The 24779-nt window shown below is 38.3% G+C and overlaps 4 protein-coding genes across 4 annotated transcripts; 1 reads left to right on the top strand and 3 right to left on the bottom strand.

The window, feature by feature from the left end:
• Nucleotides 1–12051: 12051 nt before the first annotated feature.
• LOC110914458 (uncharacterized mitochondrial protein AtMg00810-like) lies at nucleotides 12052–13212 on the bottom strand. The gene has a single exon (XM_022159246.1). The coding sequence runs from the start codon at nucleotides 13210–13212 to the stop codon at nucleotides 12052–12054; it is 1161 nt and encodes a 386-aa protein (XP_022014938.1).
• Nucleotides 13213–13258: 46 nt separating this feature from the next.
• On the bottom strand, nucleotides 13259–15724 carry LOC110912853 (retrovirus-related Pol polyprotein from transposon RE1). The gene is made up of 3 exons (XM_035984490.1): nucleotides 15146–15724; nucleotides 14113–14985; nucleotides 13259–14014 (listed from the first exon to the last, which is right to left on the bottom strand). Exons 1-3 carry the CDS (start codon nucleotides 15722–15724, stop codon nucleotides 13259–13261), a joined length of 2208 nt encoding a protein of 735 aa, XP_035840383.1.
• A 47-nt stretch (nucleotides 15725–15771) lies between these two features.
• On the bottom strand, nucleotides 15772–16530 carry LOC110914459. The gene is made up of 2 exons (XM_022159247.1): nucleotides 16445–16530; nucleotides 15772–16363 (listed from the first exon to the last, which is right to left on the bottom strand). Exons 1-2 carry the CDS (start codon nucleotides 16528–16530, stop codon nucleotides 15772–15774), a joined length of 678 nt encoding a protein of 225 aa, XP_022014939.1.
• Nucleotides 16531–16800: 270 nt separating this feature from the next.
• On the top strand, nucleotides 16801–18668 carry LOC118487550 (protein TOPLESS-like). Its single transcript, XM_035984491.1, has 8 exons — nucleotides 16801–16878; nucleotides 17021–17131; nucleotides 17215–17340; nucleotides 17465–17593; nucleotides 17686–17781; nucleotides 17865–18046; nucleotides 18131–18227; nucleotides 18483–18668. Exons 1-8 carry the CDS (start codon nucleotides 16801–16803, stop codon nucleotides 18666–18668), a joined length of 1005 nt encoding a protein of 334 aa, XP_035840384.1.
• Nucleotides 18669–24779: the final 6111 nt, after the last annotated feature.

The following is a 24779-nucleotide window of genomic DNA, read 5'->3' on the forward strand; positions in this document are numbered from 1 at the left end:
GTCTAAGTTTAAGTTGGGAATTCAAGTCTTAACAAGATTATATTTTTACAAGTTTACAACCGATAGCGTCGTGATAAAAAGAACCAACATAAGAAAATTATGAAAAGGCATGACAAGCTTAGTTAAAATTTGATTATATATACTTGATCACATAAAAACCCATTCCCACAAAAGTGAGTTTTGAGCCTTTAACGAGCATACAAATATATATCTTTACACTAAATGCTCATTTTTCGTTTCTTGTGTGAATAGCCGCTTGGTTCGTACGAATCTAGAACTTGCCACAACAATACATTCCCGGTCCTTACCAACTTAAACACAAGTAAGTAAATGATGGAAGCATTAAGACTAACCCTTTTTCTTTCAACACCATTATTTTCAATTTTTTTTATCACCTACCCAAAAATTCTCCCTAGTTAACCCCTTTGAGCCTAAACCTTTTCATTTCTTAACCTAAAACAACCCTTTTTACCCACCTAAACCTTTTTATTTTTTTTACCCTTTGTTTTAGTAACAACGTTCGGTTTTCTAATGATTCTATTTCAAAAAAAAAAAAGATAGTTCATCAAAAATAACCTTGTTTGAAACAAGTGTTCATCAAAATAAAATAAAATGTGTAAAATAAAAAAGTCTTTCAAAAACCGACGTTTGTTACGCCTTTCGCCTTTTACTAACCACTAACCCAACCACCCACCTTTAGCCCAAGCCTAACTCTTCACCCAAAAAGTCCTCTTGATATTTACAAAGGTATATAGTTAAAAAGGATGAGGATTGATTGCTTGGCAAGCTTATGGTAGGAGTAAGTTCCATGCCGCTCTCGAGTGATTCACCAAAAATACACCTTCGGCCGAGTGTTGAGTGATTCCCCCGTGAGGTATGTGAACTTGTATATAAATGGAATTTTAAAGAGGTATGTTATGCCCTAATAAATAATTTATCTTATGAAATGTTTTTAATAAATCATGACGAATAGGACTGTAAATAAATAAATAAAAATAAAACCTAAACGATTTTGGAAAATCCCGACACTCTATGACAAGCCCAAAAACCTTCTCTTCTACCCATTCCATTTGGGAGTGAATAAAGCCGCATTATAAAGAGTTTTGCTTGAGGACAAGCAAAGATTCAAGTGTGGGGGTATTTGATACGCGCAAAATGCAACATATAAATTATATCAATTGTGGCATAAAACTAACCCTTTTTTAGTACTAATGTTGGAAAAAGTGTGCTTTTGTCTTCCTTTTGTATTTTCAGGATTAAATGAGCTCAAATTAACAAAAGAAGCAAAAAGACAGCAAAATCTAACATAAATACAAGAAAAGGAACAAAAGTGGATTGTCCGACCCCTCGACAGCATCTCCCCAAGCAAACAAAGAAATCAGAAGACTGAACACGCCCCGTGCTCAGCGAGCATGGGGCCGTGCCCATGAAGCAGCAGAAAAGACAAACCTATAGAAGCTTCTATTGCCCACCACGGGGCCGTGCCCAGCGGACACGGGGGCGTGGTCCAGTTGCTGCAGGCGCATTTATTGTAATTGCGAATTACAATTAATGAAGAGAGAGAGTGTCAGATGGACACGGGGCCGTGCCCAGCTTCTGTTCAGCCTATAAATCGGAGTGCTTGGAGCCATTTCAACTCATTCTTTGGCACACCACCTCTCTCACACTTTACCCACCACCCACCACCACCATAACACCATTATCCACCACCATCATCCATTGTCCATCATAGAGTGTATGAGTCATCTCGGGATCCAAGATTAATCGTAAGAGTTCTTGACAATCAAAGGCCATGTTTGCCTAAGTCTCTTACATCACTTGGTGAAGACAAGTGTTTAGTGTAATACTTTTTATTTTTAATCTTTTGCACTTTTTAATTGGTTTTGTATTAATGACTTTAATTACTAGTCTCTTATGTTGAAGGTGATTCTTCCTTATCGTTTGTCTGTGGTGTCTTGGCATTATTTTACTGTCTATATAAAATAAAAGATTTTCACCATTCATATCTCCACGGTCTATATGGAGGTATGTTGGCAACCTGGTCAGGGGTTAAGGGAACGGTTTGGTAAGAGTCTTGCCATTGTTCAGTGTATAGATCCTGCAAAGGACCTGGGTCAAATTTAGTAGGACCTCCTTCAATACCCAAAGGTATTGGATGGCGGGGGTCCAAACTCTTTGATCCCCTAATAAGTTAAACTACTATTAAAATTTTAACCGAGCTACTTAGGACTGTATCCCTGCTGACTCAGACTACTTAGCTGAGGGTAACGTCGCCTTCAAAAGAGGTGCCTACCACATTATGCATTAATAACTTAATTAATTATCTTTCAATAATCCGACCCTTTAGATTGTATCCTTGCTGACTCAAACTACTGGGTTGAGGGTAACGCCACCTTCATAAGAGGGGCCTACTACAATAACTAAGATAATCTCTTAAACAAGTGCAAAAGTGCGAAAATAATCAAAGGTTATACTAATACACGAATCGGATCCAAGTGATTCATCTTGTCTATCTGTTTTTATTTTTATTTTATTTTTCAGCATTTTAGTTAGTTTTATTTTCTTAGTTCAAAACCTTTTTCTAACATTTTGATTTGGTTAGACGTTGAGGATAAACCGGTACTAAAAGCTCTTGTGTCCTTGGACGACCTCGGTATCTTACCAACACTATACTACGTCCACGATGGGTGCACTTGCCCATATGTGTGTTTAGTGTTAGTAAATATCGTGTTTTATAAACTTAAAACTTGGCTAAAAAGTGTAAAAGGGCTTAAAATATATACCTAAAACATATATACACGAACACACATCAGTAGACTTAGGAGAATCTGTCCTGGACTCTTCAGAAGATTTGCTAGCATTTTCATTCACCTCACGAACAATCTGAGGAATGACTTTCGCCATCTGCTTCGAGACGATGGCAGCGATGCGTTTGTCATCATGATTGCAGCGAGCAGCGCGAGAGTGAAACGATCCAAATGACGACATTGTCTGCAACAGACATTGCCATAGGACTCAATCACTATTTCGATTAATCCTAACACAGTCTAGCGATTTCACCAAAAGCTACTTTATAAAGCACAGGAACACGTTCAATCACATAAGCACAAATTCACGTAGGCACATAACCACAGAAACACTTAAGCATGTAAGGCACAAAAGCATATAAGGCACACAGAATACATAAACCACACTATATTTGCACGCATTCACCTATCATTCCAAATTCACGATTTCGAGAATAACGATTGCGATTAGCGAGTACATAGCATGGCGAGTAGCATAGCATATAGTATAGCATAAGCTAGTAACATAACATGCGACTAACCACAAAGTAGCAGTGATTTGTTAACGTCTTGAGATAGATGTGCAGTGCGAATTGTGTGTGTCGATCAAAATGAGGAGCGAAGAGCGTATAAGTCACAAAAAAAAATCATAGAAACAAATAAAATCACATAAAACGCATAAAATTCACATAAAAACGACAAATATCAGAGTCAGTGAATGCAGGCTCAGAATCGAACACATAAAACCAGCGATTGCGAGATTTAAATCGAATATAGATTGTCTAAGGCTTGATAGACGTTGACTAACCAAAGTGATTCGACTATTCTCAAAGACTACGAGTATACGTTTTTGGCCTAACGGACTGTGCTCTATCACCGACATACGGTGAATGGCATGCATCCTTTCGGTTACTTACGCAACTCGAGTCGTTGGAATCCATCGAGACTTTGGCGAGAGTTTTGTAAAAAAAAACTAAATAGAGCGGAATAAGTCATCGAGATTCGGATTTCACCCCTAGCTCAACGACTATATTCCTGTTTGAGTGATAGAATTACGAGGTTGAGAGAGGAATTTGCGTCGAAGTACGGATTTCACTCCTGGTTCAACGCAAATTCTCTTGTTTATAGTAAAAATTGCGGGTCGAACAAGAGATTCAATCGAGAGTTTGCGGTTTTCACACCTAATCTCGACCCAATCACTCATTCATTTTTTTAAAGTAGCGTAGAGTGACTGCCTTAGGAAAGGTAGTTATGATAGTATAGCGTGAGTGCGAGCGATAATAGTAGTAAGCTTGTACCAAACCCCTACAGGGTATGCACAAGTCGGTCCACTTGAACTTAGACTATAGACTAGGTCGTTTCTAAGACATCGACCCAGACTAGGTTGAGTCTTGCCTAATTCCCAATAGTTATGGCTCTGATACCAATCTGTCACACCCCAACCGATGGCGGAATCATCGGGGCGCGGCACTGAGCGAAACAGATGGTAAGAGAAATTCCATAACAACTACTTTACCGAATAGTTAATATTATGTCCCATACCATAACCTATTAAGCAAGTCAATTATTACAGACATCGATATCCCAAGGATGAATAACATGTTCCGACAACTCAGATTTAAATAAAATAAATTGTCTTTGTTTCTAGACTCTCAATCCTACTTGATTCCATGAAAAGCAAGCAAAGCACAGCATCCTAAGCACCTGTCACATACATTAAAATAGAGGTCAATACACATAGTGTAAAGGTGAGCATACAAGTTTGATAGTAATAATAGAGTTCGAAATAGTTTACACATAACCAGCATGTAACATGTACAAAGTGAAGGCAAGTAGGTTATCGACAGAGAAATATGCACAGACGTGACTGCGAGTTGTAGAATGCGCAACACATATCCCCACTGGGACACGTGAAGTAAAGCCCTTAACAAACCCTGTCCATGACAGGTACCGAAATACTATCGTTGCTAAGGTGTCAGGCAACAATCACTGTGTTAACGTAACATACAAGCATTCATCGAATAACACGTAGCATGCAATAATGGTTAGCGTATAAATAGTGTTTGTGTTGTGTGTCGATTGTGATTTAGAATAAGTAACGTATGTAACACCCAAAAGTGCGTAAAGCAAAAAGGGTTCGAGTATACTCACAGATAGCGTTTAAGTTGATAAACACCGTCTTGGATTGAAGGGAGCACTGAGAGATTAGCCTGAACAGTTAACGATAGCATAAGCGATGAGCGACGCGTTAAACGGTGAAATGTGTCAAAGTGTCGGATGGTAATCCGATCGGATGGCAATCCGATCGGATGGCCAGTCGTTCGGATGTCAATCCGTTCGGATGGTCATCTGATAGGATGGCCATTCGATTGGAGTGACACTCGCTTGGTAAGGATGTGTTTGTGTATGATGGCTTTGTAGTTTTTGTTGTAGCATTTTGAAAATAGAGAAGTATCTCTACCATTCAGGTCGTCGATCAAACGGTCGTCGATCGAACGGTCGTTCGATCTAATAGCGATCCGATGGGCAGGACACTTAGTGAGAACAAGTTCACAGCAGTATGGTCTTACTCGATCGGATAGCAATCCGATCGGTTGGTAATCCGTTAGAAACTGATGTTCTTTGGATATTATGAAAATGATTAAGTATCGAAGTTCCAAATGTCACATAATCGGATGGTCATTCGATCGGATGGCTATCCGATCGGACGGCAATCCATTCGACGTTCAGATACTTGGATAAGTTTGAAAAATGTTTAAGTAAGGAACCAAGGGCAATCTGATCGACTGGTCGTTCGATCGTATGGCTATCCGATCGGATGGCTATCCGATTGGGCGGCAATCCATCCCAACGAACCAAATTGTAACACCTCGAAAATTTGCGTCCTATAAGGTAATGACACGTGTGATAGGTTAGCACGTGGTAATAAATACTACAGAGGGACTAAAGTTGACAAACATAGAAAGTATGTGAATTTAAGGGTTCAGAATGTCAACAAGGGATAAATATACCTTACAGTAACCCTACATGATGCTCGTACCTTCAAACGAATGAATCATGGATCATACGGAACGAAATGTGGAAGAAAGTGAGGAATTTCAAACTACAGGGGTCAAATGTGTCAACATGTTTAAGTTATACCTCTGAGTGACCCTTTGGCATACCCCACGCTTTGTAATGGTAAAGTATGCTCACTAGGATACACGATATAAATTCCATCAAGTTTCGTTATAAAATGAGAAAGTGATGATCGAATTCGTACACGAGGGGTTAAAAGCGTCAACGTTGAAAGTTATGACTTTTTCGGGTAGTAATAAATTAACCGAGGATTAATAAGTTGGGGGCCCTTATACGTAAGTAAGAAAGGCCCAAAATGCAAAGTTACCCCTTCGAAACGCCTAAGGCCAACTGCAATTATGTAAAAAGGTTTGAAAAATCTTACAGCAGGCCTCAGGCGGGCCGCGTAAGAGTTGCCGTAAGGCTTACGCGGGCCGCTTCAACATGTGAATTATTTGAAATCTGCCAGAGTGATCCAGGTGGGCCGCGTAAACCTTATGAAGGTCTTACGCTGGCCGCGTCAGACTCCCAGATGCAGAAAGCGTGGACAGAAGCACTGTTTGGTGTTTTAACCGACTCTAGACATTATTACAAGAGCATGGGCGTCCCCTAAACGACCCCTAGCACTCAGGGACACTTGTTGGTGATCTAGGAACCCTTGTAGCCTTAGTTGTAATGATCCTAAGCTCACAAATTCACTATAAAAGGCCATGAGATGCACACATTGTAACCACACCTCATTCCTTCACTTCTGATCATTTCTGGAGCTCAAGTGTTCTCTCTAAGCATCTCTGGTCGTGCATAGGACTTCAGTAAGTGTGCTTAACCCTTCTTAGTTAAAGTTTTTGCTTAGTTATTGCTTAAAAGTCAATCCGTCGTAATTAACGATTGACTTAACGATTAATCACAAATGGTACAGTGATTAGTCGAATCAAAGGTAGTTATATGTTGGTAAATATGTGGGCATTAAACCCTTAAAAGGGCACCCTCTGATTCCCACTCTAACTAGTCCAAATGTCGGGTCAAAGTTGCTTAGAAAAAGTCAACAGAATGCTAATTTTCGATTTAACGCATAATTAACAATGTAGATGGCATGTAACCTGTTTTATGACTCATATAACTTGATAATAAGTATTATAACTGGTCTAAGCTTGTTTGATCTGACCATTTACTGTTTTGACCCGATTCGAAACCGAAAGTCGCAAAACTTTGACTTTTGCTTTGACTTCAGTTCTGACCCGATTTGATATGTTTTAGATATGCCTTAGGACTCTCTTAGGACCAGGTTACATGATGGTATCACCCTCTGTGGCTGGTTCGTTGTTTGTCCGAGTTGTTTGCACATTTCCGTTATATGCTTAAAGTTGACCATAATGCCCTTTTGATCTTAAAACGAGAATTTTGGATATGTGAAAGGACGATAACTTCAGTTACTGATTTCTAAACATGTCCCTGAAATTTCATGTCAATCCGAGGTCTAGAATAGGAGTTATGCTAAATAGCGCAATTAAGAAAACTTTGTTAATTAAACGACGCACTTAGCATAAAGCCTATCTAAACCCAAATTTCGACACCAAACCTTTTACACACTGATGCAAAATAATATTTTGGGATTTTTAAAGATTTTTAATTATTTTTAACCTGCTCATAACCTGCGGTTATGACCATGATTTGGTAAATACCAAATATACCCTTTTCAGACCTAAAATGAGTTCTACATGGTATTTTGACCCGAATCCAATTGCTATTGATTTCATATGTTAAATAAAGTATTTTGAACTTTATAACCTGATCAGAAAACTCAGATTTCCTGTATAACCCGAAAATCTCTTTTATAATCTTTAAAACGACCAAAATACCCCTTCGGGGCATATATTGGGATTAAACTCGTTATGGCCATAATGGAAGGTATCCTACTGATATCACAACCTTTTTAGAGCATATTAACATAGGAAAGCTTTGTAGGACTCTTACGGTTACCCGTTACGCCATTTACGCGTTCGGTTCGGTTTATGTAACTAGTTTGCATAAATTAGCCGAAACGGGTCAAACCTTGTCGTTTTTATCTCAAAATCCAGAATGTGATTGGATTACCCATATTAAACAAGTCTTTAAACTTGTCGGGTCTAAATCACAATTTATTCCGGTCTTCGCTTAATCGTGCGTACGAACCGTATCTTTCGTTAAAACTAACCGGTCTAAGCTTAAGCTTAATCAAAGACCCGTTAGGATTCTAATAGGTTATTATAAACCTTCGTTCCAGAATAGGAGACCCGGTAAAAGCTACTTGCATTAGCGGTTTGTGAATTATACTTGCAAAGGTAAATACTTTTAACTTATTTCCCTATACGGGCTTGGGGTACGGTATATAGAATACCGCTTGGTCGGGCATTTGACCTTAATCGATTAGTGGTTAAGTATTATCAAGATGACCCGTTAAAAATTTGATTTGTTTGCCTAAAGCCTTTGGGGGGTTAATGACCATGTCCCGGATATCCCTGGCATCATCTTACGAGATGGCCACGACCTAAGCACGGGATGTAGGCGTACACCTGACAGCTGCATATGAAAAATGGTATCTCACTTAAGGATTAACCTTGTGGGCATTATACCTTTGGTGTGTCTATTAGTCTTTAACCCGGTCTACGGAAAATGTAATTCGTTTACAAGTATTATATCAAAATAATTATCCCAAGTTATAAAAGTTTGTGCCACGTGCATTCGAATCAATTTTATTAAACATTTTACAAAAGTGTCGGTTGAATGTATTTACCAGTGTAAACTGACGTATTTTCCCAAAAAGGTTAACTGCAGGTACTAAACGAAATAGGCTGGCTTCTCCTAGAGTCCACAATAAGTCTCGCAACCTTGGACGTGAAACTGCTGAACATTATATTCCTATTTATTTTTGGATCCCCTGTGGATAAATTTCGACTGTTGTGATACTTGATATTACAATTCATTAAAGTTGAAATATATCTTTCTTTTGCTTCTGCTGTGCATTTATATATTGTGTTGTTTGACTATATTATTGCCAACTACGTCACGATAGTCCCCCACCGGGCCCATCGGTGAAACGTGTGGAAATCGGGGTGTGACACAAATCGTCTTGAACTTGATTTCCTTTGAAAGTCTTGCAGTTTGGTCGACACAGTTATGACAACGCACTAAACAACGAAACCTCGTTAAGTCACAAGTCGTCCGATCGAACAGGAATCACCCTAGTCCGATCCGTTAACTGTTCCTTGACGGTTATTCATGTTTATCCCGAAATCGATTTTCTCGTTGATAGAATTCAGATCTCAAACTGACATATCACTAGAGAAGAGTAGAAGGCCTGAATAAGCTCCGATTCTATCGGTTTTGAGTGCATTGAGTGTAAAAGAGTTGAAAGAAAGTTGGAAAAGCTTCTTTCAATCCTTTTATCACTGAAAATGTTTAGATCTAGGTGAAAGCATTGTTTAGTCTTGTGGAAATCCTTCAGATCTGAGTTATTCTTGGTGGAATGAGGTCAAAACTTGAAGTTCATAAGAACTCCATGATGACATCACCCTAGAACACCTCCAACCCGTTGATTTCACAGTTAAAAGTGAAGATTCAAAGGTGAAAATGATGAAGAAGTGTGTGTAGATCATAGAAGTACAAGATTTAGGTTGAAAACTTACAAGAATCGCGAGAAATCGAGAGAAATAAGGCTTGGAACGCTGCTGGTCGAGTGAGGGGGCTGTCACATCAAGTGATGTGACAGGAGGGGTATTTATAGGTTGCCAAAAAGGGAAAGTGCATAGTGTCGAATAGGATGTCACCGATCGGATGACACTCCGATCGGATGGCCATCCGATCGGATGGCCACTTGATCGGATGGCCATCCGGTCGGATGGCCACTCGATCGGATGGCCACTCGATCGAGTGGTCACTCGATCGAGATGAATTTGATGTTTTGTGTTGAGCGTTGCGATGCGTTTAAGCGAGGTTTGATTACGCAATGCGATAGATTAATAATAAACACACAAATACTATATCTAACGTACAATCATCATAATTAACTTGCGTTTAGCATTTGCGATTAAATTGCGATAGAGTTGCGATTGCGTTTCGATTAATCACCACAACCATAAAGTAAACATGCACAAGTTACACATGAGTAACACACACACGTAAAACAATATTCAGAATCTACCAATCAAGGTGCGAGCGCGATTGCGATGCGATTAGCGAATAAGCGATAAAGCGATAAAACATGCGATAAACATCGATTAAACCTTGATTATTAATAGATACTATACATAATATAATTAAAGCGATTAGTATAAAGGATTCGATTACAAGTCAAAGAAGTCAAATCAGTAACTAAGCAAGCAAGGAGTGACAGATCGCAATTATCAATCTTTTCTTTCTTTGACTTCAATCTTGACTTTGACTTTGACTTTCACTGTCGTAACACGGGGTGTTACAGCAGTAATCAAAATAATGCAGGTAACCTAAGTTGTTAATTTTATTCTAGCCGTTTAAGTGTCCCGTGTGCCATTACATCTAACAATACACTAATTAAATGTAAACATTCACATACTGAGATTGTCTTAAGGAGATCAAGGCATTTTGGGATGTCAGAGGAGGTATATATATTAGATATTGAGTATGAGTATTCTTTTATACTAGTACTAACAACAAGTTATAGTTCAAATGTAATTTCATGTTATATACTTGTGCAGATTAGAAATGTTCCCACATCATCGGTTGCGCACACTACTCAGAGCCATCACATGTTTAATTTGAAGGTCATGACGCACCTGTGACTTCTATATGCCCGCATAGCAAAGAGAATATTCAGGCATGTGACAGTGTATGCTCTTCTTCAACATCAAACTTTCAAGTAATTTAATGGAAACTTCTTTTTTCTTTCTTTTTAATTTGAAGTGTTTGTTTTGTAGTATATCTTTTCAACGGCTACCGATGGAAAGATCAAGGCATGGTTACATGCTGATCGAGATTCAAAAATAGATTATGAAACTCCTGGTTATGTTTGGACGAAAATGGCATACAGTACTGAGGGGTCACGATATTGCTTATATTTAGTTATTTAACATTGATTTTAACTATTGGTGGATCTTTGTATATATTCACACAAAACTCATAGGTTTTTCTCATGCGGTTCAAGAGAAGACAGGGTTTCGTTCCTTATGGAATGGGCCAAAAGTCAAGGTACAGTCAAACGACAATATATCGGTCTTGGGAAACAACATGTAGGTGTTATGCAATTCGATACAGCCAACAGATTTTTGGCAACTGGAGACGAGTCTCTAGTTAAGTTTTGGGACATGGATAATAAATTCATTCTGCACACCACGGATGTAGACGGTGGATTACCGGTAACATTTATGAATCCATTTAACATTTTTATTTTTCCAATTCTTAAATTGTTATATATTCCATAACTCATTTTATTAAATAAATTTTCAGGCCTCACCTTGTGTTCGCTTCAGTAAAGATGGCATACTATTGGCTGTAACAACTATTGATAATGGTGTAAAAATACTTGCGAATCCAGAAGGTCAACGGTTGGTGAAATCTTCTGAGAATAATCCAGAAGCACTTAGACTTGCTTCTGCAAGTGCTGCTAAGGTAATCTGATCTATGATTCTATTCACTTGTGTAAATATATTACATCTTCTAAAACTATTTAATGTCATTTTTACATTGATAACATGTTGTGCAGGCCTCTAACGTTAACGCTGCTTCTACCTCATCAGCAGGAACAATTACAAACATCGGGTTTCCTGATAGAAGTGTACCGTTTCCAGTTATGTCTACTGTGCTAAGCATAAGACTGATTAATATCACTATATGCCTGTATTTTTTATTTTGTAATTAATTAACTAACTATTAATCAACTTCTTATGAATTATTTAGAATCAGGATAACCAGCGTATGTCAGATGTCAGAGGTAAAATAACAGACGAGTTTGAATTCCCGATTATGTGGTAAAAAATAAGATGGGCAAAGAGATTCATATATTTCTTGATGAACACAGCGAATTACATCCTCAAATAAATACAAGAAAATAAAAAAACTAAAAGTGGTAAACGAGGGAAATTAGGACATAAAAGGAGGCTAAAAAAAAGATCTAAAAGGAGAAATGATTGGGCCAGAGGATTCGGTGGAAAGACCAAAAAAAGAGATGAATTTTATGGAAATTCCAAAACTCCCCTCAAGTTGGAGCATGTAGATTTCTAGTGCCCAACTTGTCAAGTAAAAACTGGAGATTTTGGGAGCCCAATCCCTTTGTAAGAAGGTCCGCGATCTGCATGCGAGTGTCAATACGAAGAGGTTGAACTTCACGAGACTCGACTCTTTCGCGGACGAAGTAACAATCCATTTCGACGTGTTTGGTTCGCTCATGGAAAACAGGATTGCTAGCGATATGAGTTGCAGCTTGATTGTCACAAAATAGACGAGTTGGTTTATGTAGAACAATGTCGAGCTCCTTGAAGAGCCATCTCATCCATAATATTTCGCTAATGGTGGAGGCCATAGACCGGTATTCAGCTTCCGTAGAAGAGCGAGACACCACAGATTGTTTCTTTGTCTTCCAAGACACGGGCGCTCCGCCAAGAAAAAGAATGTATCGTGTTCGAGATCTTCTAGTAAACGGGCATCCGAGCCAATCAGAGTCACAATATGCAGTTAAATCATGTCTGCCATCCCGAGGCAAAAGGATGCCTTGTCCATCGGTCCCTTTTAAATAACGTAGGACTCGATATGCCGCATCCATATGATTTTGCCTTGGGTCGGCCACAAATTGACTTAGTACATTGACGGAGTAGGCAATGTCGGGCCTTGTGTCCTGTAGGTAGAGTAGTCTTCCCACCAAGCGGCGGTAACGATTTGCATCAGCCTTGGGTTCGGTACTTCCTTTATCCAACTTTAGGTTCCGCTCAAAAGGAAAAGGACTTGGCTTGCATCCTTGCATCCCACAATCATCAAGGATATCAAGAATGTACTTCCATTGGCTTAGAACAAGGCCGTCCTTCGTACGAGCGACTTCTATGCCAAGAAAGTACTTTAGGGTACCCAAGTCTTTGATGCTGAAACGTTTATCAAGTTCTTCTTTTGTATGTCTTATTTTACCGACGTCGTTGCCCACCATAATGACATCATCAACATATATGAGAGCTGCCACAAAACATTTATTTTGCCTGAAAATGAAGAGGGAGTAGTCGGCCTTGCATTGCTTAAAACCGAGTTCGAGAAGAGAAGAGGTGAACTTTTGGTACCAATTATGAGATGCTTGTTTTAGGCCATAAAGAGATTTATTTAATTTGCAAACTCTCATGTCATTTTCCTTGGCGAATCCTTGAGGTAGCTTCATATAGACTTCTTCGTTCAAGTCTCCATGCAAAAAGGCGTTATTAACGTCAAGTTGGTGAACGGCCCAGTTTTTTTTTTATAGCTACGGCGAGAAGCGTTCTAACCGTAACTAATTTGGCGACCGGAGCGAAAGTGTCGTGATAATCGACCCCCTCCATCTGCGTAAATCCTTTTGCAACGAGACGGGCTTTAAACCGTTCTATTTCTCCATTCGGTTTATATTTAATTTTATAAACCCATTTTGAATCAACGGCATGTTTCCCTTTTGGAAGATCCATTAAGGTCCACGTACCATTTTCTTCAAGAGCCCGTATTTCCTTTTTCATAGCTTCTTTCCATCTTTCGTCCTGAATAGCTTGATTAAAAGTTTTCGGCTCATTGGTAGAACTAATGGCCGCTAAAAAAACTTTGTGAGATTTGGAAAATTTTTCGTAAGAAACAAAATTGGACAAAGGATGTACCGTGGAGGACTCTTGACTTGGTGCGGGTTTTGCATGGTCAACCGACGGGGGAAGCTTGACATGATAATCGCTCAAGTGAGCTGGTTGAGACCTGGTTCTTTTGATTCTGGTATGCTCGAAATTTGGATGGACTTCACTATTCTCCATAGTGTCTTCATGTTGCATTTCATGAAAAAAGGAATTTTCTTCATGTTGGGCTTTATTATTACTAGTAGCCATATCTCCATTTTCATTAGTGTGGCCCACATTGTTGGTATCTATGGTTTCTTGACCAACATATTCACTATTGTGTTCATTATTTTTATTTGGCCAATTAACCAGGGACTCATCAACAGTAGGCTCCTTAAATTCATTTTCATTACAAATGGGTTTATTTAATGGATCGAGGGCATCAACCTCCTCATAAATTTTTCCCGTTTTTATGTCAAGAATTTTAAAACCTTTTGTTCCTGGGGGTAGCCTACGAACAATCCGGGCCTCCCTCTTTCTTCAAATTTGTCTCCTTCCGTGTCGGTGTTTCGAAAGTACGCCAAACAACCAAAGACCCTCATATTGTCGTAATCGGGCTTTCGATTGAATAATAATTCAAAAGGTGTTTTGTCACCAATAACCTTGGATGGAAGTCGGTTAATGATGTAAGTGGCCGTAAGGATGCACTCGCCCCAAAATCTTTTGGGTAAGTTGGCTTCGAACCATAAGGACCTAGCAACTTCGAGCAAGTGTCGGTGTTTTCGCTCAACAACTCCGTTTTGTTGAGGTGTGTGAGGGCAAGTGGTTTCAAGCAAAATACCCCGTTCCTCATAAAATTCAATCATTTTGTTGGACGTGAATTCCCCTCCGTTATCACATCTAATTCTTTTAACGGATTTTTCAAATTGGGTTTTCACCATGTTGCAAAAAAACTTTAACCACTTACTTGCTTCATGTTTGAATTTTAGAAGGAACACCCAAGTGGCCCTGCTATGATCATCGACAATGGTTAAAAAGTAATTTGCCCCTGAAAAAGACGGAGTATGATATTTTCCCCAAATATCACAATGCACCAAATCGAAACAAGTATTTGTCTTAATGAAACTATTTGAAAACGGAAGCCTAGCGTGTTTAGCTTTAGAACAAGAGTCACATAAATCGTTTAAAGAAATATTTTTGAGGAATTCAATAGTTGCAAGCTTATCTTCGGATGCATGTCCCAACCTTTTATGCCAGATGTCCTCAGTAACCATCAAAGCTCTTCTTTCCCCGTCAAACATCCCCATTCGGTACAGGCCTTTCTTACATTTACCCGCACCAATCAAGCTCCTCGTGTGAAGCTTCTGCATGATACAAAAGTCCGGATAAAAGGTCATAGAACATTGAAGATCGTTAGTTAATCGGCTAACGGACAAAAGATTACAATTAAACTCAGGAATATATAAAACTTCCTTTAGCATTGCCCCCCCCCCCTTTTAAAACACATTCACCTCTTCCCTTTACAGGAATGGTGCATCCATTAGGAATGATAATAGGTTCCTCATTTGGACAAAAAAATTTATTATTAAGGATTGTTTCATCATAGGTTATATGTTCTGTGGCTCCTGAGTCCACAACCCATTCCTTATCCCAACCCCTTTTACCTGCCATGTTTGCCATCCTAACCGTGTCCTCTTTGATGTCGTTCTCGACAAAGTGTTTCAAGAAGGATTGGTATTGTTCTTTTGTCAAGTCCGGTACGGGACTCGCATCGGTTTCAACATGAGCAGCTCTTGGTTTTCCTTCTTCACGTTTTACCTTGCCTGGCCACCATTCCGGATAACCGATTATTTTGAAACATCCATCTCGGTTGTGTCCACTTCTCCCGCAATGAGTGCACTGCTTAGTCACATCTCCGCGCTTCTGGTCCTTTGAGGTTGTCTTATCTTGTCGATGATTGAAATTGTTGCTTCGTTTGTTAGGAACAAACGCCTTGAAGGCAGTGACCTCGGTGGGTGGCGTCTTTTCTCCCGATATGGTTCTCTGCCGCTCGTCTTCAGCAACCAAGTGATAAGCGTTTCCCAAACTTGGTATGGGATTCATGGCTAAGATTTGAGTTTTTATAACAACAAACTCATTATCTAGACCCATCAAAATTCATACAATCTCTCTTTTTCTTTAAGTTCAGTCATCTTCTTCCCGACTCCACAAGCGCACCCGTCACAGGTACAACGAGGGGCCGGTAAAACAGATTCGATCTCATCCCATATCCCGCGTAGCTTGGTGTAATAAGAGGAAACCGATATTCCACTTTGTTGAGTCGTGGAGAGCATTTGTTTTAGTTCATACGCCCTAGGGGCGCTTGCTTTCCCCAATCTTTCCCGTAGGTCCGGACAAATCTCTGAGGCGGCGCTAGCATACCTAACGCTACTCCTGATATCCTTTTCCATAGCCGTTGTGAGCCACCCCTTTACCATGGCGTCACAACGCATCCACATCATGTACTCGGTAGCGGTTTTTTCTGGCTTCTTCAACGTGCCATCAACAAATCCGACCTTGTTTTTGGCGAAGAGAAAGTTTAACATCTCTTGCGACCAATCGGCATAATTGCTATCGGTGAGGGTATCGTTGACATGCATTTGCTTCGGGTAATCCGAAGCATGAATGTAGTAAGGAGAGTTCGTGTCTGGTGCGGGTTCGTTTTTTGAGTTTTCATCACCTTTCTCGCCGGCAGCGGCGGATCTAGAAAATCCGCCAAGCCGTAACGTTTTATAAATAAGCCGTAACGAAATAGAAAAAACCTCAAATTTTTCCAAAATTTACACTAATTTTTCCAAATTTTTCAGCACCAAGCCGTAGCGGGCGTTGCCCCACGGCATAAGGTAGCTCCGCCACTGCTCGCCGGCCATGGTGACGGTGTTGGTTAGGGTTGTGTTTTACGTATGAACCGCTCTGATACCATCAAAAATAAGATGGGCAAAGGGATTCATATATTTCTTGATGAACACAGCAAATTACATCCTCAAATAAATACAAGAAGATAAAAAACTAAACTTGGTAAAGAAGGGAAATTAGGACATAAAAGGAGGCTGACAAAAAGATCTAAAAGGAGAAATGATTGGGTCAGAGGATTCGGTGGAAAGACCCAAAAAAGAGATGAATTTTATGGAAATTCCAAAATGTGGAGGCCGAAAGAAATCACTGAACCATCACAACTTCGTTCATTGAGACTTCCTGATAGTCTTTTACCAGTTAAGGTAAGTACACCTTAATGAACTTAACCTGCAATATGGTTTTGTATTATTATATATTTCACTTAATTCTATTGAGCTTAACATGCTATATGGTTTTGTATTATTTTATATTTCACTTAATTCTTTTGTTTGTGGGTATTATCAGGTTATAAGGCTTATGTATACACACTCGGGTAGTGGCGTACTTGCACTTGCTTATAATGCTATACACAAGCTGTGGAGATGGCATAAGAATGAACAAAATCCAACCCCAAATGTACTAAAATTAAGATAATATGATTATTAATTTATTATGATATCCCTAAGGCTTCAACTTATAAGTGTGTTTGTTTTTAATAGGCAACTGTTGATATTGCCCCACAAATTTGGCAACCTCCAAGTGGCATTTTGATGACTAATGATATAAAGGACGCGAATACGGATGATACTATTCCTCGCTTCGCCCTTTCCAAGAACAATTCATATGTTCTATCAGGGGAGGGAAAATCTCACTCTTCAACTTGCCAAATTTCAATGTAAATAAACATATGGATGTACTTTCACTTTTTTTGCGTTTCGTATATTAATGCTTCCTTCTTTCACCTTGCAGACCATGACGTCCTTCAAGGCCCCACTGCCGGCATCCACATGTCTGGCTTTTTATCCACCGGACAATAACATAGTTGCGATTGGAATGTCGGATTGTTCTATACTTATGTACAATGTTCAACATAATTCGGTACAATGTCTCTCATGCACCTAAACCAAATAGTTTGTGCTAATTGTATAGCTAACAAATCATGTTTTGTTGTAATAATTTAACCTTCATAGGTGGTACAAACGCTAAAGGGTCACCAAAAGCCTGTCACTGGGCTCGCTTTTGCTACCGAGAGAAAAATGTTAGTCTCAGCAGGAACTGACGCCGAGGTACGTTACTTGCGCGCAATAATTCACTTTCTTATTCATTAAAATGTTTGTCTAATTCCCTCGTATATGACTCTATGATTCAGTTGTGCGTGTGGAATACCGTCAGTTGGAAAAAAGTCGCAAGCAAGTTCCTAAAGCTTCCTTCTAAAAGAACCAACAACTCACAAGCAGAAACCCGAGTGCATTTCAACCCCGACAAAACACACTTCATGGCTGTTCACGAGACACAGATAACGATCCAGCTAAACTGGATTCTTGTATGCAGGTACATTTAACTAGCTAGTAACCATTTCATAACTTCTAGTGTTTAATACATTGTATTAACTTTTTTTGGGAATCTTGTTGCCAGTGGGTCCCTCGGCAAGCTTTTTGGTTCTATTGCAGATGCAGACATGCAGTTTATTCATGTGATGGTCAATCTATATTTGTGTGTGTTGAGGATGGAGGTGTGAGTATCCTTGAAGCAAACCCCCTCAAGCTCAAGTGTCGGATCAATTGTGCAGCCTATATGCCATCGAAACGCAGGTACATATATATATATATATATATAAACATTCCTAGTAACAGATTATATATATACATATTCCTTTTTGCATGGTCAATTGTACAAACGATAACTAACTGTGACAACAATAAACAAAACATTATTATCATGTTACATGAGTTAAAACTAAAGGGTGATGAAATTACTTTTTTTACAGTGCAATAAGCTGAGTCCTAAAGCAATTGCTGCACATCCTTCTGATCTAAATCAACTTGCGATTGGGCTTTCGGATGGTGGAGTTTATGTTCTCGAGCCACTTAAAGCAGACAAACAGAGGGGCGGTGACCCATCGGCTGAATCCAGTGCAGGTCCTAGCATAAACCTTGATCCGAACCATACTTAGGAGGCTTAACTGGAAGCATGCATGTGGCTGTTTGTGACGCATGTTTAATGTTCAGTTTGGTCAGGTTTTATCAACTGAAGTTTCTAGTTTGCTCAATGTTTTTTTTTTTATAATAAGACTTTGTCATGCATTTCTGTTTTTCAAGTTTTCTATCAGTTGTAACTGGATTACCTATTTTAGGTATCTATGGTTTTAATATTTTATGCATTTTATGGTTTTGTTTAAATTGTGGGTGTGTGTGGACTATTTGCATTAAAATCATGGTTTTAAGAAAAATATTATTGACATCATTATACTTTGTTTTGTTACATATAATTAACATAAATATAACGTATGGACTAAATATTAATAACTTTTTTGGACAAGAATTTGAATACATTTCAAAGAGTGGTATGGAAACATTTAAGACGTTTAGACATGGGGCACCTGTGTTATCATGATTCTTTAATGTCAAACTTTCCCAAATCTTTCCAACCTAACAATTTGAGCTCGTAAAAGCCAACCATTAATTTATACATTTCATTAATATTTGGGCATGTCCCATAAAACACGGATCATATATCATAATTCTTTCTTTTCTTTTTTTAAATAATTTAAGGGAGAATTATTTTACTACACGTATCGTAATTATATGAAGTGTTCTTAAGACATTAATCATATACAATTTTTTTTACAGTTTATCTTAGATGTTACATGTTTAGAGATCATAACGACTTAATTTTTTTTTTGAACCACAACATTTATTAAAACAGGCTAGCGGGAACTAGCGAAAACCCCCAGTACAAAACCAACGAAAAACCACTTTTACAAGCCATTACATTTTAAAAATCACAAACAGATTTACCATTCCAACCATGTAGCTGGAATATTAATTACAACTTTTTTAATATGCACTTTATAATTTGTAAAGTATAAAAACTTATATCAGTTTGTATTAACGTTGGGCGTGCTCATTTAAATCGAAAAGTAAAAAAAAAACATTGATATTTAAGTCGCATTATATTTTAATGTTTTGTTTTTTTTTTTTTTCAATTTTTTTGATTTATATGAGCACGTCCAATGTTAATGCAAATGGATATAAGTTTTTATACTTTACAAATTGCATAATGGATACTAAAAAAACTTGTAATTAATGGTACTTTATTTAATGGTAAATTTAACAATACAACTCAATTTAGTTGTAATTAAATTATACAATTAAAATTCTGAATACATATAATATTATATGATTTTTGTAAATGGTTTATGACACCTTTTTTTTTTAATCAAGTGTGAAATTGGTAAGGACGCTTGTGATATACACCTTTTGATATTGTTTACAAGTTAATATCCCTTCTACCTCACCTAACTCCATTCGTGTCGTATACTCATATCATATGCTATACATTTTATTATGTAGAATATAGTATTTTTTATGCTTACATATACAGTTTTTAATAGGGGTATTCAAAACCGGATATTCGAAATTTTCGGATACCAGATTTCATTATCCGAATCCGTATCCGTAGCCGAAATTCGGATATCCGGAATTTCGGATACGGATTCGGATAGTGAATCGGATATCCGAAAATCCAACTTTTTATTTAATTTTTATTTTTTCTTATTTTTTCTTGTTCAGAAACGGATATTTTGGATAGTTTCGGATATCCGAATATAAGTTTTCGGATATATTTCTGGTACTTTGGATATTTTCGGATATTCGGATATCCGAAAAAAAATTCAATTTTCGGATATTTCGGATATCCGAAAAATCTGAAAATTTTGAAAATCACTATCCGAATCCAAATCCGAATTTCGGATATCCGAAATTTCAGATATCCGATTTTTCGGATATTTTGGATTCGGATATTGGATATTTCGGATCGAATTTTCGGATACGGATAGTTTTGAACACCCCTAGTTTTTAATACATTACTATAACATCTTAACATAACAGCTTTAGTAACGTATTTTAATCAACATCATCATACATTTGCCCTTTTCACACATAACATGAGTTAATGTAACAAATTTTATTTTCACATACGTTTATTTCTGATTAGTGAGAATTAGGGATCACTACCAAAAATACCGATACTGAATTTCTGAAAAATAAGTTTCGAATCATGTATCTTTTTTTTTTTTGAACGGCCGACAGAAAATATTTAATTCATTGTAGCAAGAAGCTACCCGCCAAACTTACAATCGTTTATCACCAAAACATACAAATATTACACGAGTTAACCAACGAAATTAAACCGACACCATTCTTCCCATGATATTGACTCCCACTTAGCCCGATTTTTACCCACAAATACGCCATTGATTTAATCTCTTCTAACGTCTTCGTTGCACTTGGAACTGCTTGTCTGAAAACGACATCATTTCGGGTCTTCCAAATACTCCAAAAGGCCACCAGGACAACGGCATAGACTGCTTTCTTCTTCTTTCTCGAATCCGGGCTCAAGCCATGTAATGTTAGTAGATCCTTGACGTCAAATGCTATAATCGGACGAACCGTACACCAGCTCGCAAGGTTTTGCCATATTATTTGTGCAAAATGACATGATACAAAGAGGTGTTCACTATATTCTTCATACTCACCGCACATCGAACACAACTGATTTGAACTGGTATATTTCGAGCCGATAGTGCAAGCTTGGTTGGAAGACGCTCCATTTCCGCTCTCCATGCCACTATCTACCTTCTTCGGGACCCAATTGTTCCACTCGAAAATTCTTGAAGGTCTGACCCGAACAAGTGAATTAATAATTTTTTTGACACTTGCAACTGATGTGCGTTAGGTGTAATATATTTTAGATATATATTTTAAGCCCTTTTTACACTTTTTAGCCAAGTTTTAAATTTATAAAACACGATATTTACTAACACTAAACACACATATGGGCAAGTGCACCCATCGTGGACGTAGTATAGTGTTGGTAAGATACCGAGGTCGTCCAAGGACACAAGAGCTTTTAGTACCGGTTTATCCTCAACGTCTAATCAAATCAAAATGTTAGAAAAAGATTTGTAAACTAAGAAAATAAAACTAACTAAATGCTGAAAAATAAAATAAAAATAAAAACAGATAGACAAGATGAATCACTTGGATCCGACTCGTGTGTTAGTATAACCTTTGATTATTTTCGCACTTTTGCACTTGTTTAAGAGATTATCTTAGTTATTGTAGTAGTCCCCTCTTTTGAAGGCGACGTTACTCTCAACCCAGTAGTTTGAGTCAGCAAGGAAACAATCCTAAAGGGTCAGATTATTGGAAGATAATTAATTAAGTTATTAATGCAAATTATGGTAGGCCCCTCTTTTGGAGGTGACGTTACCCTCGACTAAGTAGTCTGAGTCAGCAGGGATACAGTCCTAAATAGCCGGGTTATAGTATTAATAGTAGTTAACTTATGAGGGATCAAAGAGTTTGGACCCCCGCCATCCAATACCTTTGGGTATTGAAGGAGGTCCTACTAAATTTGACCCAGGTCCCTTGCAGGACCTCTAAACGCTAAACAAGGGCAAGACCCTTACTAAACCGTTCCCTTAACCCCCGACCAGGTAGCCAACATACCTCCATATAGACCGTGGAGATATGAATGGTGAAAATCTTTTATTTTATATAGACAGTAAAATAATGCCAAGACACCACAGACAAACGATAAGGAAGAATCACCTTCAACATAAGCAACTAGTTATTAAAGTCATTAATACAAAACCAAATAAAAAGTGCAAAAGATTAAAAATAAAAAGTATTATACTAAACACTTGTCTTCACCAAGTGATGTAAGAGACTTAGGCAAACATGGCCTTGATTGTCAAGAACTCTTACGATCAATCTTGGATCCCGAGACGACTCACACACTCTATGATGGACAATGGATGATGGTGGTGGATGATGGTGTTGTGATGGTGGTGGGTGGTGGATGAAATGTGAGAGAGGTGGTGTGCCAAGGGATGAGTTGCAATGAATCCAAGCACTCCTATTTATAGGCTGAACAGAGGCCTGGGCACGGCCCCGTGTCTGCTGGGCACGGCCCCGTGCCTGTCTGACACTATCTCTCCTCATTAATTGTAATTCGCAATTACAATTAATGCGCCTGCAGTACTTTGGGCACGCCCCCGTGTTCACTGGGCACGGCCCCGTGGTGAGCATAAGAAGCTTCTACAGGTTTGTCTTTTATGCTGCTTCTTGGGCACGGCCTCGTGCTCGCTGAGCACGGGGCGTGTTCAGCCTTCTGTTTTCCTTGTTTTGCTTGGGAGGATGCTGTCGAGGGGTCAGGCAGTCCACTTTTGATCCTTTTCTTATATTTATGTTAGATTTAGCTGTCTTTTTGCTTCTTTTGTTAATTTGAGCTCATTTAATCCTGAAAATACAAAAGGGAGACAAAAACATACTTTTTCCAACATTAGTACTTAAAAAGGGTTAGTTTTATGCCTCATTTGATGTAATTTATATGTTGCATTTTACACACATCAAATATCCCCACACTTGAATTTTTGCTTGTCCTCAAGCAAAACTCTTTAATATGTGGCTTACACTCCCAAAATGGAATGGGTAGAAGAGAAGGTTTTGGGCTCGTTATAGTGTGTCGGGATTTTCCAAGATTGTTTAGGTTTTATTTTCACTTATTTACAATCCTATTTGTCATGATTTATTAAAAACTTTTCATAAGGTAAATTATTTATTAAGGCATAACATGCCTTTTTAAAAATTCCATTTATATACAAGTTCACATACCTCACGGGAGAAATCACTCACACTCGGCCGAAGGTGTATTTTTAGTGAATCACTCGAGAGCGGCATGGAACTTATTCCTACCATAAGCTTGCCAAGCAATCAATCCTCCTCCTTTTTAACTTTATACCTTTGTAAATATCAGGAGGACTTTTCGGGTGAAGGGTTAGGCTTGGGCTAAAGGTGGGTGGTTGGGTTAGTGGTTAGTAGAAAAAGGGCGAAAAGCATAAGAAGCGTCGGTTTTCGTAAAATATTTTGTTTTTCTGACTTTTTATTTTTAATGAAGTATTTATTCAAACAAGCTTTTGTTTTGAGGAGCTTTGTTTGTTTATTTCTAACTTCATTGTAATATTTTTTTTGTCACACGAAGACGGAGCTTGTTACTAAAATAAAAGGTAAAAATAAAAAGGGTTTTTGGTGGATAAAAAGGGTTTTGGGTTACGAAATGAAAAGGTTTAGGCTCAAAAGGGCTAACTAGGGAGAATTTTTTTGGGTAGGTGAAAAGAAAAATAAAATAATGGTGTTGAAAGAATAAGGGTTAGTCCTAATGCCTCCATCATTTACTTACTTGGGTTTAAGTTGGTAAGGACCGGGAATGAATTGTCGTGGCAAGTTCTAGAGTCGTAAGAACCAAGCGGCTATACACACAAGAAATGAAAAATGAGCATTTAGCGTAAAGATGTATATTTGTATGCTCAATAAAGGCTCAAAACTCACTTTTGTGGGAATGGGTTTTTATGTGATCAAGTATATATAATCGAATTTTAACTAAGCCTGTCATGCCGTTTCATAATTTTCTTATGTTGGTTCTTTTTATCACGACGCTATCGGTTGTAAACTTATAAAAATATAACCTTATTAGTCTTAGAATTCCCAACTTAAACTTAGACAAGTAAAAAAAATGAAAATTTTTGAAAAAAAAAATTGGGGTGATTAGCGGTTCCAATAGAGTTTTGTGTAAGGCTTGTTATTAGGAGTTGCAAAATTCAAGGTTTTAGCATCCCCCCCCCCCACACTTAAAATACACATTGTCCTCAATGTGTCCCAAAAATAAATTTTTAGATTGATTGAATGTGCAAAATGGTGTTAAAAGCAAAATTTTTGTGTTACTGGCAGTCTGGACACGGCCCCGTGGTGACCGGGCACGGCCCCATGTTCAGGTGCCAGTAACAATAATTAAAGAAAAGAAACAGAAGCCTGGACACGGGGGCGTGTTCGGTGAACACGGCCCGTGTCCAGTTACCGGAACTGGGCATCTGTCTGCATGATGTTTAGCACGGGGCCGTGTTGGCTGAGCACGGCCCGTGCTGAACTTAATGTAATGGAGAAATTGTTGTCGGATGGCCTTGTTTTTGGGCATAGGGCCATGTTTCTCGTTTCCCTTGTCA

The sequence above is a fragment of the Helianthus annuus genome, chromosome 15 (assembly GCF_002127325.2).
Source record: "Helianthus annuus cultivar XRQ/B chromosome 15, HanXRQr2.0-SUNRISE, whole genome shotgun sequence".
Taxonomy (NCBI): domain Eukaryota; kingdom Viridiplantae; phylum Streptophyta; class Magnoliopsida; order Asterales; family Asteraceae; genus Helianthus; species Helianthus annuus.

What these genes read in the sequence shown, in the direction of transcription:
- LOC118487550 (XM_035984491.1), top strand. Translation starts at nt 16,801, where the DNA reads ATGTGGAGGCCGAAAGAAATCACTGAACCATCACAACTTCGTTCATTG. An exon ending in AACAAAATCCAACCCCAAAT is followed by an intron (nt 17,132 to 17,214) that starts GTACTAAAATTA and finishes TGTTTTTAATAG; the next exon opens with GCAACTGTTGATATTGCCCC. An exon ending in CAGCAGGAACTGACGCCGAG is followed by an intron (nt 17,782 to 17,864) that starts GTACGTTACTTG and finishes TCTATGATTCAG; the next exon opens with TTGTGCGTGTGGAATACCGT.
- LOC110912853 (XM_035984490.1), bottom strand. Translation starts at nt 15,724, where the DNA reads ATGAATCCCATACCAAGTTTGGGAAACGCTTATCACTTGGTTGCTGAA. An exon ending in CTAATGGATGCACCATTCCT is followed by an intron (nt 14,986 to 15,145) that starts GTAAAGGGAAGA and finishes TGTATCATGCAG; the next exon opens with AAGCTTCACACGAGGAGCTT. An exon ending in GCTACCCCCAGGAACAAAAG is followed by an intron (nt 14,015 to 14,112) that starts GTTTTAAAATTC and finishes AATGAATTTAAG; the next exon opens with GAGCCTACTGTTGATGAGTC.
- LOC110914458 (XM_022159246.1), bottom strand. Translation starts at nt 13,212, where the DNA reads ATGAAGCTACCTCAAGGATTCGCCAAGGAAAATGACATGAGAGTTTGC.
- LOC110914459 (XM_022159247.1), bottom strand. Translation starts at nt 16,530, where the DNA reads ATGGCCGGCGAGCAGTGGCGGAGCTACCTTATGCCGTGGGGCAACGCC. An exon ending in AAAAATTTGGAAAAATTAGT is followed by an intron (nt 16,364 to 16,444) that starts GTAAATTTTGGA and finishes CGGATTTTCTAG; the next exon opens with ATCCGCCGCTGCCGGCGAGA.